This window comes from Lichenostomus cassidix, chromosome 1 (assembly GCF_008360975.1).
Source record: "Lichenostomus cassidix isolate B80296 chromosome 1, HeHo_3.0, whole genome shotgun sequence".
NCBI lineage: Eukaryota > Metazoa > Chordata > Aves > Passeriformes > Meliphagidae > Lichenostomus > Lichenostomus cassidix.
In genome coordinates this window covers 29,464,258-29,484,119 of record NC_139479.1, presented here as the reverse complement: position 1 = coordinate 29,484,119, position 19,862 = coordinate 29,464,258, and the positions used below count along the sequence as shown (strand labels likewise).

General features: G+C 42.5%; 1 protein-coding gene across 2 annotated transcripts in view; it reads right to left on the bottom strand.

Annotated features, from left to right (window-relative positions):
* Positions 1-14,855, bottom strand: part of TBC1D8 (TBC1 domain family member 8) — a 50,655-nt gene extending 35,800 nt beyond the window's left edge. Inside the window, exons 1-2 of one of the 2 annotated variants that reach the window (XM_085054700.1) lie at positions 14,584-14,855; positions 927-1,082 (exon numbers count right to left, since the gene is read on the bottom strand). In XM_085054700.1, coding sequence (XP_084910826.1) covers positions 927-1,082; positions 14,584-14,710 — 283 coding nt within the window. In that variant the 5' untranslated portion in view covers positions 14,711-14,855. The remainder of the gene's footprint in view (positions 1-926; positions 1,083-14,583) is intronic. The other variant, XM_085054709.1, reaches the window with a different exon arrangement.
* Positions 14,856-19,862: the final 5,007 nt, after the last annotated feature.

The following is a 19,862-nucleotide window of genomic DNA, read 5'->3' as shown; positions in this document are numbered from 1 at the left end:
CACTCCTTGTTTTCCTTGAAATCCTGGGAATCATCTAGTCCAAGTCCTGACTACTTAAGGATTGACCAAAAGCTGAAGTTACTAACGACATTGTCCAAATGCCTCTTAAATGCTGGCAGGTTTGGTGGGACATCAACCACTTGTCAGAAAGAAGCCTGTTCCAGGGTTTGGCCACTCTTTCATTAAAAAGATGCTTCCTAAGGCTCCCCAGTCATAGCTTTGAACCATTCCCAGAGAAAAACTGCTGTAAATTTCAATACTAGGATTTTATAGATGGGAGTAGAAGGGATAAGAACAGCCCAGCACACTGGCCAAGCAACAACAGGTTGAATGGAACATTCCTTTGGCCTTTACTGGATCATGGCAAGGTTGCTGCCATTCATGTCAATATCACTTTCCTGAAGATGTGCTTGACTTTCAGAAGTTGCAGAAACACTGCAAAAGGGATTAGTGCGTAACAAGTCAGGAATTTGACATTCCCCTTCCCCAACAACTTTACCTCCTAAATCTTCCAAATGTTCCAGTTATATTTCATTATAACAAAGTGTGAGAAGACCCTTCACAGTCAAAGACTAGATTTTTACACAGCAAAATACTAGACTGGTGAAAGCCTAGACTAAGTAGTTTCTTGCTGTAAGGGACAACTACTACTGTAGAAAAAGGTAAGCATATGAACAGAACCACATTACTTTGCAACAGAGAAAATTAACGCAGCAAACCACCCTCAGCTAAACAAATTTTCCATAGAGCCTTAATGTTCCTATGTAATACTTTTCCATAATTCCTATCTGTGATTTTAACCAGAGGTTAATTTGATCGTTAAACAAGCTTTCCACACACACACACAACTAGCTGGGGTTACCTTGAGCTTCCTGGACATGCAGACACTGACCATGCTCAAAATCAATTTTCCATCTGTGACTCACCAATAGCTATGGCCCAGTAAACTCCTGATTCGTTCAGTAACTCACCACATGCAATGGCAGAGTAAACCTGTGAGCCTGGAACTTGGAGTAAAATTCGAAATGGAGCGATGCGTGCATTAGAGTCTAACACGGCATCCAGGGCACCAACCAAGCGACCTGCAAAGAAAAAAGTGGGAAAAGAGGATTAGTACCAGTTTTTACTTCTGTAGCCTGCAAGTTGTTTCACATTTAAAGCTGCAAAATTAAAATACAGAACGATAATGATTCTTTCCCAGTTATATGCTGTGATTTACAGGTGCTCAGAATGCAAAAAGTAAATCAGATTAGAAGATCAAAAGAATATAGAATTATCTGTGTTTCTGGTTTTGCCTCATATATATGTATATAACCACAGAACTGAACTGGAAAGACCTGAGGGCATCTTAAGAAGTTACTGTTCCAGCCCAGCTCTGAAGTTGGATAAATACACATATGCTGTAAGTGGTGTTTGTCTAACCTGTTCTTCAGTCAAGAACCTCTCCAACCAAGATGCAACAACTTCCCCAGGTAGCCTCTTCCACTATTTTCATTAAGTATTCTTACAAAAAAAAAAAACAACCAAAAAACCAAAACCAAACAAACAACCCCCCCAAAAAAAACCAAAAAAACCCCACAAAAACAACCATACCCCAAACTACCACAATCTTAAACTTTCTTGCTGGAAATTAATCTTGCTCTCTGGAACATGCAAAGTAATGGGCCACAGGCATTTTTCATGTTAATGCTTGACATAATGAAAAAGTAACATCATGGTTTCCCACCCTTAATGACTTCTCTTTTTCTAAAGAAATCCCAATCACCTCATCTCTTCCTTATGGGTCATATTTTTCAAACAGCTCATGGTTCTTGAACTTATGCTGGAACATCTCCAGCTTATCTTTACACATGACGCTAAACTGGACCTGATGTTCACTGCTACTGAAGTCTCAGCCACAAGCAGAGTGGAAGATCACCTCCTGTATCTTCCACACGTACCAATGTATCCAAGAAAGCTTGCAGCATTATCCCACTGCAAATCAGCACTGGATTTCAATACAGGCAAATTGATTTTGAAGAACTGGAGCAATTGCTGACCCCAAAAAAGACTTTCCAGTCTGGAGAACACTTGGAGCTGCTGGCGTTTCTTGCTACTCATTCCCCTGAGCAGGCAAAACCAAGCTATCCATAAAAAAGTTATCTGAATGCCATGATTTGCAAGCTGGCATATTAAAGTAACTCAGAATAGGTTTATGGTGCTTCCAAATAGCAATTCAGGGAAGGTTTACATTCAATTTTCCTGTGCCTCCTGCAGAGACACAATCTCCTAAGGAGAGGGATGGCAGAGAGTGAGGAATGGCTTTACCATGTTTGCTTATGTCACTAGAGTATCTAGGAAGTTTTCTGCAATAGTGTGTTTTCCCCTGGCACATGTGACTTTTTCAACCTGTTGTATTTTCGTTCCTTCATCATTAACCCACCAAAAAAAGAACTAATCTCTGTCTCCAAAAGGTTTGCCAGCCCTTGGCACCACATGCTGTTTTAAATATGGCATTCTCCAGTCCATCACCTAAGGGATTAATGGTAATAATGGAGACCTTCAAAGTCCTCACCCTAATTGCCTTCTCACTTGAACAACAAATGACAGCTAATTAATTTCAGTATAACACAACCAAACAGCATTTCAACCACTTTCTGGTCTAGAAGCTGTAAGAGGCTCACATGGAACAGCATCAATAACCTTCTGAGAGCAAAAAAAAATTACATTAAGTACTTCCTCTTTGCATCCATGCACATCATCGATGATGCTTTCAAAGCCAAGAAGAAGTTGGACACAATATGTCTTAAAACTGTACAGTGAAATATTCTTCAACTGCAGTTTGCTTCTCACTTAAATATGTGACCATGTATTACACACATCCATTTAAAATGGAGATCTGATTTTCCAGACTGACAATACATATAGTATTTGAAATTGCTAAATGCTCTCCCGTAGCTACAAGAAAAAAATCATAAAAACTCATCCTAGTATGAAAGGTAGCAAATTACCTGTGCTTACAGAAAACAGAGCACCAACTTCAGTGTGCAGTCTTCAAAACAGCTGGATTAAAGCCAGCAAGAGAGCATCAAATGATGCAGAGAACAAAAATAGGGTTTAACTTTCAAATTTCAAAAGACTTGAGACACCACAGGAAAGAAAAAGAAGAAGAAATTTATGTCCTGTGCATGTTTTCCCCTGATGATAGACCTAGGAGAAAGATTTCTTTTTCATTTCACTAAAGTCATGGATAAAAAGTCAACTAACAAACAGCAAGTGCCACCAAAATCCCTAGAAAATGCTTAATGAATATCTGATTTGTAAAATACCTTTTCTTGTTTTCAGAAACTATGAAAAAACACATGAAAGCACAGAAGTAGCTGCAAAGTTTTGCTTTACTTTTCAGCCTGTGCAAAATTAATTCCTTTTTCTCTTCCTGAATAACAGACCAGAAAACCCAATTCCTCTTCTCACTGTTTACTTCTGCTTACAATTTCCATTTTGCTTACAAACTATTAAAAAGAGACCCACTCCGCCTTCAACTGTACAAAGAAATAATCACCTCTCTTGTCTAAACTACCCATCCCTCAAATGTTAACTAAGGATGACAAGGAGCAGACAGAACTAAGATGCAAAGAGAAGAAAAAAGAGTGTGGCCATCAGATTCCTGCCAAATAAGGTGGCCTGGCCCCCTTCAAGGGCTTTGCAAGGGCACAGCAACCCCAGTTTTTCAGATGAGAGACTGAGAGAGGTAGAGAACAGTGAAAAGAGATTACTAATAGTGCACTTGCAGAACCATGAAGAGGACTCAACACTAATATATTCACCCTGGCCTAATACAATAATTTAGTTGAAACTGTAGTGGCAAGAAAATTACGAAAAGTAGAGGCAATTTTTTTCCAGTGTAAGCTGCCTCATTAATTTGGGATAATTTTTGTATCAAAACATTGAAAAATCAAACAACAGTACAGTGATTTTGAAACATGCTTTGAAAAATACCCAGCTTGTAAGCAAACACCTTTCTCATAATATGTCCAAACAGTCTGTTCCACAGAAGGGTCTCTTATAAAACAGAATCTGTTTGAAAAACAAAAGGGTATCTGGCTTGCAATATACACAAATTATATTAAGAGCCTCTGGCTCACATGTTGATGCAGCAGCTTGCCTTCAGTCAGGGTAATGCAGACCTCTTCCACATCACAGGCATCAGTGAAACCATTTATACTACAGGACAGCAAAACATGAAAAGGAAACAGAAACAGAAGAAGAAAACAGAGAACTGCTACCCTGGCTTTCTCCTCAAAACTCCCTTTTTAAAAATTTTTACCCTATATGGGACAAGATTTTTGAGAGGAACTTAAAATTCAGAGTACCTCTTCCCCTTTAACAAGCCACTTCACCATCTCTTGTCTGTTTTTTGACCTCCCAAGACACAGAAGTATTTCAGGAAAAGCAATTAACTGTACAGTAATTGTAGTATGGAAAGCTGCAGATGTGGGTTTACAAAGCCTGCGACGAAAAGACCGCTGACAGAACATTGCAGCTTCCTCAAAAGGTGCAAGTCTCTTCCTGCAGAAAGAATATTTTTAGGCTAAAATTCACATGCAATGTGAATGCCTCCATGTCTGGTGTAATATGCATATTTTTGACAAATATGGAAATGACAGGAGAAGTGGAAAGACACTTTTCCACTGAAATTATATGCTTCTCCTCAGTAAATCTGATCACTTTAGCTGAAAGTTGGATTTCAAATAGAGGCAACATCTATCTCTATTTTTCAGAAGTAAATTTATAAAATGTATCTTGAAAGCTCACTACAAATCCCATGCTTTACTTGGTAGTTTTTATTTAACTGAGACATCTATTTTCATGCATATTTTGTTGCTTGAATAAAGAAAACTGGATACCTCCAAGTAAAACAAGTTTGTCATGCTTCCAATTGCACATCCGTTTGTGTCAAGTGTACATGCATATTATGGATACAATACAAGAAATAAATTGCAGTATAAAATTAGCAAGAAACCATTTCAAATTCTACAACAGGTAGGTACTGTCTCCCCTTCACAGAGGTCAACCTGTAACCAAACAGAACACAAACAGGACATCATGCACTATGAATTTGCTGAGCATTTCTTCCCACACATACACACAAAAAAATTAATCAAGGATATTTCTACAAGGATAAGATTCTCAAATGAGCTATCAAAAGTGCACTACTCTTCATTTTTAAAGAAATGGTTCCTTATACCCCCACAGAAAGATAAAAGATCCCATTACAACTTCTCTTGTGTCATGTTCATAACTAATCTAGGAAAAGGAACATGTTTACAGTAAGTTAACCTAACACCAACATTCCATATCTTTCCATAAACGTTCCATATCTTTCAAACTAAAGAATGCAGGCTCCTTTCCCAAATCACTGCTAATCATCCACATAGGATCTCAAAAATGGTTTTAAACTTCCAAGACACAGGGCAAAGGGTGAGTAAAGCTGAACTCAAACTAGAAACCCAAACTAAAAAGCTATCTGTTATTTTCATGTTTTACAACAATATTCAAGAGGAAGTCCAAGACACCATCTACATGCAGCAAGATGATTCCTACCTACCTCCATCACATTTTAAAGGCCTCAAAGGGAAATTTTTGAGAACTAGTCAAATGTCTTCCCATGAATGGGGTGGTCACTTCAGCAGCTAAACCATTCTGCAAGGCAGAGGGACTTGGACTGATCACTTAGGAGTCTGGGACCAATAAGTTAACAAAACCCTCCCAAAAAATAAAACAAAAAGGCAAAAGGCCAAAGCTGCCACTGCTTTTTTACAGAAGGGGGGGGCAAAAGAGAAGAAGGAAAGAAGAAAAATGAGAATTAAATCTAAGTGACAAGGAAGCATGCAGTAGCACAACACTCAGCAATGTAACCCTTTCAGTTCCACTTGGTTTTTAAGTAAGACATTTGGTCACCACAGCCAGGATCTTTTGTTTAACATGAACTCATACATTCATTACAAAGTGGGAAATGAAAGCCAATGTAGCTCAAAGAAGCAATTAAATGCAGTACCTGCAATTAGTTGGTAGGAAATTTTGATGGCATTTTCAAAACCTGGAGAACAGCAGATCAGATGCACACACAAAGGCACCTCTTTCCACACAGCCCTGAAACTCCCATATCAAGCATTTAAACCCTGCCTGCCAAAATCAAAGTTGTGACAAAGAAGAGAGAGTCCAGTCTGTGTCTCCAGCATCCTAGGGAACAGCTTTAGTCACTGTACAAACAAACTAACTGTTGCAGAAGTTTGAATCAGAGAGAAGATTGTCCTTCCACGTCTCCTAATTCTACTTGGAAAAAAAAATACTTGAAATTTTCACTGCACCTGAGACCAGCTCAGCTGGACAGACGTGAAACAATGCCTGACTTAAGAACATCTGCCAAATCCAGCCCTTCCAAGAAAATAAGCAGAGGACCACCACCATACAAGGACCCAAACCAGATTGCCAAGATGCTCAGCGACTCCAAAGCTGAGGCTTCCCTCAGCTGAAGGCATCTGGCACTTCCAAAGTCCAGAAGGTGATGGCACCACACAGTCTCTAAGGACTGCGGTGACTGCTCAGGGGCTGCTCTGCAAAGACACAGGAAAGAGCAGTTGGTGGCTACACTCACTCATACCAAACCAAAGCCATGTTTTAAGTACCCATACCCTATTTCTTTCAATCAGACTAGGTTATTTTTGTAAGACAAAACCACTAAATTGAAGTATTTATGGTTACAGTCACAGACCAGCATTGCTCCAGTACAAAACCATGAAGTGAAGAGCGTGCCTTTGAATTCATCCTTGGGATCTCACTGCTGCTTGTTACATCAGCTCCACCAGAGAAAGCTGAGGGTAGAAAGAAAAATAAGCCCAGCTGTCTGAAGAAAGCTATACTTTACCCAAAAGGAGAAAACTCTTCCCAGGAAGTGGAAGGAGCTAACAGTACAGTTTGTTTCCCAGCGGTTGCAGTTTTGCAAGGAGAGTTAAAAGCAAGAAGAGTTACTCTAAGCTGTTTAGACATGTGAATTGGAAGAAAATAACAAATCAGACAATTCAGACGATCATAAAAATTAAGGGTTTTTTTATTTAAGGAGAGTGAAACTGAACTAACGGCTTCAATAAAGCAGAATTAATCTTGGCTCTTTGAGGCAGAGAAGCACTTCATACCCTGAATCCTAATTACACTTCTTCACATAGCTTCCTCCATCCCACAGTGATTTGCAAACAATTAGAGTCTCACAATAGCCATGGTGGGCAGCAATTAGCCATGCTAGAGGAGGCAAGCAAATTGGCTGAAGGAACAGCCTACCACCAGGCAGAACACAAGGAGGGACACGTGGATGTACCAGTTCCCTACCCCCTGCCATCCCTGTGCTCCAGCTGGAACAGAAAACTGCTTTTCACACCAACCAGGATAAGCTTAGCCTGACAAAAGGGCAGTCCTGGGACAGCACCAAATAGCAGGGACTGCTTGCCTGGCTCTGCAAGGCATCTCAGAAGCTCTCCCTAGGACCAATGTCCTCCCTGAGAGAACGATGGGGTGGGGAGGGTGCATTATGAAGCTGATTCCTACCGTGTCTCAGCAACCCACCATGCAGAAGCCCTAACTTGTGGCCATGACCCCATGGGTGGCCCAAGGCAAGACCCAGGGCTGAGATGCAACGAAGACCACTGCTGTCTCCATCCTCACCTCTTATAGCCCACCCAGAGAATGCCAGGCCCTGGGCTTTAAAGGCTAAGGTGGAGGCTTTTGAGCAGCACCAAGGCAGGATACAGCCCAGGGCAGTGGGCATGAAGCTACTGCTGGCCAGTGCTGACCCCCAGCACAAATGTTTGTGGACATCTCCAGATCTTTCCTATCATCTTGATTTGATTTCTCTAAAAGTTCAAAACTCAGATGTTTAGCAAGTTGCTACTTTCACTCAAGCCTCCCTATAATCCATGTTTTTGATGGATAAGAACACCATCTGTTACACAAGACCACTAATGACAATGGCTTCATGTCTCTGCTTTACACCAGCCACACTGTCTTTGTAGAATTTTGCAAAATTATATAAACAAGTTTCAATACAATACCGTACCCATTAGAAAGTATTTCTTCTTACACTTCTGCCACAAAAAAAAAGAATTGCAAAACTTATTTGGGTAAGTACATAAGAAAAAGGATGAAGGAGGACTCCTCCAACGGCTGTAGGAAGGCTCTGTTTCCTTTGAAACGATAAGGACTCACCACACTCACAGATAAGCACAGAAAACATTAGATTTCGGCATAAAGACCTAATGCTCCAAGTATTTATTCACCCAAGGAAATACTCAATGTCCAAGCCCTTACATTACTTCCAATGCAGGCTTTGCCAGATCAAACACTGCCACTGGGTAAATTGGTATCTAGAATTGGGACTTTATTTCAACCTGGCATGTAGAAACAAATTGTAACAAATTACTATAATTATTATGCCTAGGTGCCAGTGCTCAGGGGAAGGTGGACCTGAGAAATGGGACTACAGGAGACTGGTGTCCCATGGTCTCCATGACTCCCATATCCCTGGATGTGATGCTGAGCACTTGCGTCAGATGACCACATGCAGAGGGAAAGACCACACTGGGGGAAGAAGTGAGATGAATTACGCACTGTCTCTCCTGGAATGGCAGCAATGGCATCCCCACCCTGGAGCACCAATTATTTCTACCCAGCGCCACTTCCCCACGGGCTGGTTCCCCAGGTGGGCATGCTGCCATGGCAAAGCACTCACAGCTGTTTATCTCAGTCCTCTGCCATCAGTCCAGGTCAAGCCAAGTCTATTTTTATAGCCCTGAAGGCCACTGAGCCAAATGCTTTGATTCTCATGTTACAAGTAAAAATACCTGAAAATGTTTTCCACCTGAAAATGAACAAAAAGATGGAACATACAAGCTGCTGCTGCAGCCCCATAAATTATTCAGACACACAGCACTACTTGGGGCAATATAAAAAAGTCTCTGCCTTTTTTGGGGGGTGCTGTAAATAATGCTGAACAGACCAAACTGGTGCTACATTAACTGCCACCACAGATATGCTCAATTATTTTATAGGGAAGACTTTTTTTTCTATGAGGGTGGTGAGACACTGAAAAAGGTTGCCCAGAGAAGCCATGGATGCCCTATGCTGAAAGTGTTGAAGGCCAAGCTGGATGGAGCTCTGAGCAACCTGGTCTAGTGGGAGCAGTCCCTGCCCATGGCAGCGGGGTTGAAACTAGATGGTCTTTAAGGTCCTTCCAGTCCAAATCATTCTAGCATTTTCCTGCCTTTTTCTGTGCCATTTGGCCTCCACAGTATGAACATAAAAAGCCACCGTAGCTGTTTACTGAATTACTCTTGCACAAGCTGGTGGTCAGCCCCTACACAGACATAACCCAGCTCCTCCCCTGCAAGCACGGGCACTTCCTCACCTTTAATATCAGCACTTAACACATTGCTAATATTTCAGTGCAAGCACCTGCATTTCATCTTAGCCATCTCAGCACCACAGTGGTGCTTAGAAGCAGGAAACTCACCCCAGAAAGGAAAGCAAAGAGGGCCAGAGCTGCACACACAGCTCAGGGGACTCAGAGGTCAGGAACTGGGATGCCCAGCTTTGTAGGCAGTAGCCTGGCACCCTGCTCCTGTCCTTCCTTCCTTCCAGCTCATGCTCCCTGGCCAAATGCTGTAACAGAGGAGCCATCCTCTTGGGAAAGAGCTCACTTTTAAGTAAGCATTCTCCTTAAAAAAATGTTACAGTAAAATAAAGAGATAAAAAAGGGGAAAAAACCTGCCGATCTGAATTCCAGTTGTGGGCAAGGCTAGATAATGTTTTGACAAGAGTCCAAGCTTTCAATAAAGTATGCGTATTTCTCCTTTTCTCCTGTGCAAGGCTTCAGAGAGCTGTTCCTTAAGGAAACAAAACCATGAATGCAGACAGTCAGAATTACCACTATCCTTTATTAACATCAGTATTGTGGCATCTTCCTCTTCTCAAACTGCTTGATTTAAAATCAAAGTGTTTTGCTGGGTTTGGTTTTTTTAATTAGCACTCCAATTGAGCCTAATTTATTTTGGTATCCTGAACATAGCTTAAGACAAAAAGGCAAGCTGTTTTAAAGACTGTATTGGGACACTTCTTTTAATAAGATTCTATGAATATGCTACTCATTTTGTCTTTTGCCCCTCCAGAAAATAAAAAAGACTAAGGGGATTGTCATTTGCATTCCCAAGTAAAAATCCAAGTCTTCATGTACTTTGGACCCTCTTCTGCCACAATGTAATGAAAAGGGGAAATCTAGAGGAATTCCCCATCTGAGTTGCAGGAATCATCAACCACTGTGGTCCCCTCGCTGCCTTTCCCAGAAACAGACCCCATTATGAAATTATTTATTTCAGACCTTGGGAGATATGCAGGGCCACTAAAAGCTGAGGCATTGACAATGATTATAGGACTGCTTGGACAGGAGAGTATGAAAGAGCAGCAAAAGATCTTCTGATTTTTAATTTCCAGGAAAAAATTTCAGAGCTTATCAATAACCATTTCTCTGTATGCATTTAAAAAACCAACATGCAGGCAAAGGGAAAATAAGGAACACAACTTGTCAGTTCTCCACTCACAACCAAGAGACACTCTGTAGATGAGTTCAAAAGATATTGCCCTGCAAGAATTTTATTTAAAAGAAAAAATTAAATCCTAAGATGGAACTTAGAAATGTATTTATCATACATACCACATTTATTTTTATTAAGGCAATAATAAGGTTTAGATTCATATACAGAAGATGCTTTTTCTGTCAATGTATTATCTTATATTTAAAGCTGTGAACCAAAAAGTTTTATAAGACCTGAAAAAGAAATCCATTTCCTTTCAAAATGTTCGTCCTCTGCAAGTTGCAAACAATGCAAGACTATATCCAGCCTGGAAAATGCCCTGAGCTGAAAATGGAGGCTAGAAGAATAGCAGGGCAAAATATCATAGCTAAATTAAAAACATGGGTTAAACAGGAACAAAATATAATCTTTTATTGATCTACTTTAAGCAAGAAGTACAAGAAGCACTGTATCTCAACCAGACAAAAAGCTGCTTGAAACAAAGAGTTCATTTTAAAGTCTTATTTAACCTTATTTATAAAAGGAAAGATTCACAAGTGTTGCTAAGTGGGTTTTTATATGCTAAGAGTGTGCATTGTGAAGTATTGTATAAACAAACACTGCAACACTAGCTTCTTGGGAAGAGTGAAAAACTACTCTCAGTCCAGCACTTGTGATGAAATCCTTCCCAACATAACCCAGAACAAGCAGTTTTGCTGTGAAAATGCAGAACACTAATCAAAGAGGAAGGTGCATGAAGGTTTCAACATCCCTTAATAAAAATTAGTGATCCACTTAAATGCTAAACCATCTTGCAGTATTCACCACAAGGCGCTTGACAGTATTTTTGACTACTGTCATTTCAAGCTTATCATTAATATGTAACCTCAGAACCAAAGATATCAGCAAGTATGAAATCCAACTAACTTTGACCTGTTAATCGTGGCTACATCGCAAGCCTTTTCTGTAGGGATTGCTAAAGGCCTCTCCAGTTAAGCAAAGAAAACCCCAGAATCAACAGAAATTGATGAGCTAAATAATTCTTTTAAATCTATAACTTAAAATCAGTTATTAGTTAAAAATTATAATTCAGATTTTTGAAAGTATTTCTAAGCATTTTCAATTTCCTTATTAAGTCTCTGATCCAGCTGTGAAGTAGAGATCCAGGTAAAGTGGCAAGCTAAATATTTACTTGAAAAAGCACATCTGTAAAGAAGACAGAAACCAGAATGAGACTGGCCAAGTAATGACGAGTTAAATACAACCTCCATCATTGTTTGTACCCTCTGCATGCAAACCCAGTGTGCATTTGGTAACTGCCCCAGGATGCAAATTAAATAACAGTAGGAAATACAGTCTCTCACTTACAAACATCTGCTCAGAGTCTGACAGAAACACAGTACACAAAGAAACACAGATATGGGAAAAAAAGCACTTTTGTGCAAGAAATTGTCTTTAGTCCATTCTTCAGGAATTAAATCCAGAAAAAATACACCCTCCAGCTCAGTTAACTTACTCTTATCTAATAGTTAAAATGCTGGTAAAAAGTGTCCTAGAAGAAAGACAGACAGGTGAATATGAGAATTGGGCCATAAAAGAGATGTCCTCACATGGGTTCAGCGCAAATACCATGTTGTGGCAACACGCAGAAGGGCAGCTCAGGCATCGCACCCTTCCACCCTGCTGAAAGCAAATTACATCATGGGTGGTCTGCTGCCCCATCTACACTCACACGAAATCTAATCTTCTGGTTTCATTCTGCTGATCTCACATGGGTCTAACACAGCCTGAGGATATGCAGCCTCCTCCTCCCCAGAGGAGCTATGAGATTCTCTTTTACCGTGGCACCTGCTTTTATGTACAGGATCTTGACATCTTTGAAACTTTTTCCTTTTCATAACATATAACTGCAATTGGCCAGGGATCAAGGTATTAAAGGGAAAAAAGATTTGGATATTGTTCTCACTTAAGCTCTGCTTCCCCAGTAAAACAAACAAAAACTTCTAACTTTTGGCTTTACTGCTTGGTAGACCATATTCTGAAATATGGCAGAGCTTTACTGCCCTTCTGGCAGTTTGAAAAGACAGCTACTAATTAAGCGTCTCTATAGTCATATCAAGCAAGAATCAGAGGGAAAGCTTTGCACTGAAAACCAACACCAGCAAAGCCTTGCTGTTTTCTCAGTACACATCTCCATTTCATTCATTGCAAGTAAAAACTGTGAAAAAAAATACACTATCCATCTAACCCCAGCTATGCTTAATGCTTCGTAACTCTTGCATTTTTGTTTTAGGATTCAAATTTCTAAGCCCTTTTAAATACAAACATTTCCAAACAGTTTAAGAGACTGTTAGATCTACAGTTCCCTTGGAAAATGTGGGAGACAAGAGTGTCTTTCCTTTGCCAGCCAAAAGAGATTTGAGCAAGCCTGTGCACTGTAGATTCAGCAAAATGATTCACCTGAAATTTAACCAGAGAGAAAAAACAGTTTGTTTGGTTTAAGCCTGCATATTTCTGTAGTGAAAAGCTCAGGCGCAAAGGCATTAACATTTGTGAAACTGAACCTCATGGTTGTCCTGGACCTAAATCAAGCAGCTGTAAACGGCTATTTTTAACTCTGAAAATTAATCCACATCATCTTTACTGTCACAGAAGAGTGGCCTGACTTCCACAGAGGCAGGCAGAAGAAAATAGGAGGTTAAGAATTTAAGTCACTGACACAACTTCCATTTCATTAGTGGTACATTGACAGCATGCGATCTACCAAGCCACACTTCAGTTTTGTGCACTTTCCGCACAGGTAGGATAAACTCTGGGTTTAAAAGAAAAAGAAAAAAGGCAACAATGCAGAAAGCACTATTATCAAATGGCAGGGTTCAGGAACAAAAGGTTTTCATAAAGTAAATACCAAACATTGTAATGCAGCTTCTTAAAACTCCATAGAAAATAATGATTTTGAAAATACCTGATCATCCTTTCAAATATATAAGCTATCATTAAAAATTCTCATTTTGTAATATTCAAAACAGCCCAGTGTGCTTTTAAGGAAGAACTACATTGTTACACGACATTAATTCCCCAAAGCAACGTTTGTTTGAATTCTGTTGCTCTGTCTTTGAACCAAAAGTTTGGCCCAAATTCCCTACTCTACAACGTCATCGCAGCCTAACACATTCTCGCCGGAGTTATTCACAGATCCACACTGTTGCGAGGGAAGAGCGTGATCCTCCTCCGTATATATCCTTCACTACTTCTATCTGGAGTTCCACATGGATAGAATGTGCGAGCTCTACAGCCACCATAACCCGTGGCATAATTAATGCAACAAATAACACAGAATGCACTTTCCCCCAACACTTTCCCCCAACACTCCCCGTAATACCATGTACCGTCCGAAAGCCAGGATTCCCATACGTATTTATACAGTTCTCGTTATAGAAAGGGGAGGGAAGCGGCAGGTCGCCCCGAGCATCCCTCCAGCTCTCACCGGCGGCCCCAGGGAGCTCCGCCGAGCCCCGCGGGCTGCAGCCCCCGGCGGTGTCCCCAGCTGCATCCCCCGGCCGCGGGCACCGGCTCCGCACCTCCTGACGGGCTCCGCGCCCGCCCTGAGTCACGCTGGGAAGCCCATCGGGAGGGGAACGCGGGGAAGTAACAATAAAAGTGGCTTCAGGGGTGTTCATGGCTATAGAAAGGCGAAGCTGCTCCCCGGGCAACTCGGGGGAAGCCGGAGCGGCCCCCACCGCCCGGCCGGCGGGTTTCTCCGCACTGCCCGCGGCGGAGGACCCGCGGCGCCCCGGCGCTGCCGCCGAGCCGGGCCAGCCGTGCCCGGGCCGAACAAAGAGGCCGCTCCCGCTTCCCGCAGCCCGACCCGCCAGCGGGTGCCCCGGCGCGGCCAAGTTCCCGTGGGGCAGATGCGGGGGGATCCGCCACCCGGCCCAGCCCGGCCCGGCCCGGCGCTCCGCCGAACCCCCGCGCCAGCAGGTACCCGTGAAACGGCCGCCGCCGTCGCCGTGGCCCCGACGCCGCTGCAGGATGAAGTAGCCGCTGCTCTTCTGCGTGACCCACAGCTTGAGGGCGTTCTTCAGCAGCACCTCCTCGGGCTTCAGCCACATCTTCCCCCGGCTCGGAGTCCCGCTCTCTGTCCCCTCCGAGCCCGCCTGCCCCGCACGGCACCGCACCCGGCCGCCCGGGTCACATCGCCCCCCGCGGGCTGCGCAGCGCCGGCTCCAGCTCCGGCTCCGGCTCCCTCGGCGCGGGCCCGGCCGCCGGGGAGGGGCCGAGGGAGGAGCCCGGGCACGGGCCGCCCTCCCCGCGGAGCCGGGGGCTTTGTGCGGCGGTGGCCGTGCAGCTCCGCGCCGTCGGGGATACGGCACGGGGGGAACGGCGGGGTCTCCCACCGGAGGGAGAGGGAGGCGGGGAGAGGCCCAGGTTCTCCCTCTCGGGGGTCCCGTGGAGCCCCGGGCCCCACACAGCACACTGGAGCTCCCGGGGTCCTGGAGGATGCCCTGCCGCCGGGACCGCAGCCGGTTGGCTCCCGCTCTGGATTTGACAGCGGCCGGGGCAGGTCTCCGCACCCCCGGCATGTCAGGCCCCGCCGCGGGAGCCGCCAGGAGTGCGGGGAGGAAAGAGTGTCCTGGCCTTGCAGAGAGGCTGGGGGGGCTCTGCTTTCCTGTTTCCTTCCAGATCTAAGCCTAAAGCGTGAGCCCGCTGCTACTTACTTTGATGTTTAAAGGCCGGTGCTTGAAACCTCCTATCTCAACGGAAAAGTCAGAATCTTAATTTTACAGTTCGGGTTTTTTTTTTTTTTCTCGTTTTAAGAAATAATCTGGCATGGCTTGCGGTTGAGCTGTTAGCAGCATCGTTTGTGAACCTCCACAAATGGTTACTGCTGCAACACCTTACGTTGGTACTCTTCTGACACTGTATTTTACATTTTTATTAGCACAGATTGTCGTTAGTAAGACACTAGAACAGGTTGCCCAGAGAAGCTGTTGATGCCTCACCCCTTCAAGTGTTGAAGGCCAGGTTGGATGGAGCTCTGAGTGTGGTCTAAGAGAAGATGTCCCTGCCCCTGGGAGGGGGGTTGGAACTAGATGATCTTTAAGGTCCCCCACAACACAACCCTTTCTGTTATTCTGTGATTAAAACATGACGAGTGTACTTTCTCTCAGTCACGTTCTTTTTGAAGTCAACTGCAAATATTAAATAATTCCTTTACAACTCAGTTAGCTGGCTGCGAAACCTTGCTCTTCTAGAGTAAAGACCTCAGTCACTGTGGGTTAAATCACGCCTAAAGTTCAGCAAAGATCCCTCTTAGAAGAGAATTTTGATTAGGGATAAACACCCGAGCTTCACTTTACCAACCTCTGCCTACTGTTACATGAAATGTGAACCAACCCTTTGAAAGGTACCAGTGCTGCAGTGCACTACTTAGTACAGCCAGCAGTAATTGTTAGCTGGGAATTGGAAGGTGCCCATGTGGACTGCTTTCCAGTTGCCAGTGGGATCATTTAGTAGTCAAAATTCTGTACTCAGCTGCAATCTGGTAAACACTGTATGATCTGTGTTCTTTACAATTTCTGTGTGAAGCAATGATTTCATTTCCATACATAAAATAGCAAACAAGCACTTTGAACGTATTACTTGTCTGATATAAAAATAAAAGCTATCAAAGGGAGAAGATGGACATCCACATAATAATGTATTAAAAATTAATGAGAGTATAAGGAGAAGTTACTTTAAATGCTCTTGCAGGATAAGAATAGCTCAGAGATTTCCCCTGCCCCCACAACTATCCTGCAGATGTGTAAGTCTTGAAAGTTTAAATGCTTGGTGAAGTGAGATGGTGAATATTTCTTCCCTTTGCAGATACTTGAATATTAATTTCTGTTATTGCTTTTGGGGCATTTTTTTCATTCAGCCTTGGGTTTGGGGCAGGCTGATTTGCAACATAATTGAGAAGAGGACCAAGCAAGCTGCTGATCTTTCAGGTGCTTTTAAGCTTGTGAGTTAGCAAAAGAGTAAAGCAGGTGAGGATCCAGTGTCATGCATACCTGCCTCAGTTAATTACATCCCGAGACAGGCATTTGTTGGACCCCACCAACTGCACTCCTTCAAAGTCATGGGCTTTAGAACCATATCCAGGTTGTCCCAAGAACTGTTCAATCAAAATGGGATCACTCATGCTTTTTAAGCAGCTTTTCTAACACATAAAACTGGTGGAAAATAATTAACAAAGAATCTCTGAGAAATGGCTTCAGGCAGGCAAAAGGAGGATGGATGAGATGAGAGAAAACTGATTCAGGATGACAGAGTAAAACAAAGCACTTTGTAATATAGATTGTAATAAATGCACCTCCTGAAAGCAGGAGTGTCCTTCTTTCCCAGTATGGCATTGTGCATGATGGTGCCTGACATCCTGAGTCACAGCTTCTACCTGAAAATTAGACAGTCTTTGGCAACAGCTAAGAAAAAGTTTATTTCATTAAGAAAGTCCTACAGTAATGTACTGAATATTTTCACAACCAGTATTTGAACAGGATTTGGATGATCTGGGGATCTTCTCTGAAGTCTCCTGTGAAGCAATAGTATTAAAATGCTGGTGTCATAGAGAGGTACATAAAATCAGGGAAGATGGGAATCTAGTAGATTATTAGACAAAAACAGAGTGCTGTGAGAAGTTATATACCTTTTTATTTATTCTCTGATAAAGTCTAGAAAAGATAAGACTACCTTACTCAATTGCTTGAAGGTACTTAAGGTTAGTAGACTGGAGAAAAATAACTTTAAAAAAAATGAAGATGTATTTGAAAGGAAAGAACAGAAAGAAAATTAGGTTTCTGGCCTTATACCACTCTTAGCATATGCTCTGAAATGACCATGTTTGTGTTATTTATGATGCTATGTACCTCTCTTAAATTACCAGTAGCACAAGGCAGGGAGTCTGCCATTCACATTATGTTAGAGCATCAGTCATACCCAGAGTAAACTGCAGAGGTTCTGGGCATCCATGAAATAGAGTATAGGCAGCATAGGGAAGAGTCACAGGGAAAACTTTGTTTTCCTTTCTTGCCTTTGCCACTGACTGCTTTCCCAGCACTAGTCATGCTCTTTAGCTTCACACGGCTTCGTATTTTTCATCCATCAAACAGATATATCATTTTTATTCTGGATGTCACTGAGGTGCTCAGGGAAGGTGGATTCCTGTGCATGAAATGAATGATGCTTCCATTGGCAGGAAAGAGGCAGCCACGGTGCTCTGGGCCTGCTGCCTGGCTGGCCCTCTGCAGAGGATACCAACCCCCCCCAGCATACATCAGAGGGGGCCTGGCAACACTTGAACAAACTTAGGAGATTCTGATTGTGCAGTGCTCTAGGATAGGCTCCAGGGCTTGCAGGTGCATAGTTGAAGCTGATGCACATATGGGCTGCCATGAAAACAGGTTGTCTATGCTCCCTCCCTGACCCCTGTCAGACTTTCTGTAGTGAATTTCTTTAACTAGTTAAACTAGTTGAAAACTTTTATTAATTAAAGTGGTTTTGGCTAGGTTAGTTCCTTAATCATATTGTGATTGCAGGAAAACTGGTGTGAAAATGCATGTCCCGGACTGAGGGAAAGAAACAGGCTGATCTTTCAGGCAGGAGACTGCATTTATCATGAAATGAGAATCTAAAGATAGAGATTAATTTATTTATACTTTAAAAAAATGAGCTGGAATTTGGCTAGCATTCTGCAGGTGCACAGTCCGACCATCTCCATGTTTCCAGTTTTGATTCTTTGCCTTGTATCTCTGTTAGTGTCTGAAAAACGCTAATCAGTGAGCTGATTCAATTTCTGAGACAGAATTGCAGAAACTCTCAGATGATCCTGAGTTTGGACTTATCAGAGGCAGCAGTGAGTACAGAGAAATAATGTTCAGAGTGCTAGAGAAATAATACACTTTAGCGAATTTGGAAATTCAAACTGCTGGCTAATACATCTAGGAGAAAATAACTAAAACGTACTTATTTCAGGGCACAAAAAAAAAGCACCTCACAGAGATTAATCAACAGCTGCTGTTTTCAATCCTTTGGTTTTTGCAGTCCTGGAAGTATTCCACTGCAGCTTCAGCCTCCTGTAGACCAGTTGACAGCAGGCATCAATACATTTAATTTTCTTAGTGGCATGTCCCCTTGGAGCCATCTGCCAATGCAGAGATCCACTGGCCCCAGGCTGAAAACCACTGAGCTCTCTGAGAGCAGGGAAGGAATTTTTCTGAGGAAATTAAGCCACAAGTCTTCAGATTCACCATGTTGACTTGTTGCTGGATTTTGAAAAGACCTTATCTCCCACCTACACTGAACAAAGGAGAAGTGTAGTGACACATTTGGTCAGTGCCCAGTGGCAGCCTTAAGCCCTCAGCATGTTGCTGCAGGCACTGGCTTACTCTTGAAAGAGCTCTCAAGATCCAAAATCCCCCACTGCTTAGACTGCCAGGGTTTCCACCTAGCACAGGATTACATTTCATGCATTTTGCGTAGACAAATCCCCATCAGAGACCAGGTAGATAACAGTCCTCCTCTACAAAAATCTGATCGGACCATTCTTGATATATCATATTAATTTCAGACTACTTCAGTATTTGAAAAATGTAGATCTATTGGAGGCAGATTAAGAAAAGAACAACAGAAATTATTAAGGGTTTAAAGTTGACTTGTGAGCTCACATTGCAGCGGTCTGATATATGTGTAGCTCAGCTGAAAGTGACAACTGAAGTGCAAAATAGCTGCCTGCAAGTATCAGTGTGTTAAACACAAAGAAGAGGATGTATTTATTGCAAAAAAAAGGTAATTCACTAAATGCAGTGAGAGAGGGTGTTGTGTTTTTTTTTTTTTAAAGGAAAGGTAAGGTTAAGTACTAAGCTTACTAAGTAAATCAGATTGATCAGAAACTTTTTTTACCATGAATAGTGCACTAAGGAACAGACTAGAGGCATGTTATAAATAGTATAAGGCAAATAAATTCATATACGATGGAGTTACTTTCTAATGTAACTCTGTAATCAGAAAAATTAGCCAACCAAGCAAGATACCCTCTGTCTTCTAAGCCCAAGTAATGCCATTTTTCTCCAGAAGCAATCCCTTAGAAGAGGGGATTTTTTCAGATGCTTTGAAAGGCTTTTCTGCAAGGATTTTTCCTGTCAGACACTCTCCCAGATATTGTGTTGTTGGAATGGGGCCATGTTTGCTTCTCACTCACAGAAAGTCCACTTCAAATTTGGCAGA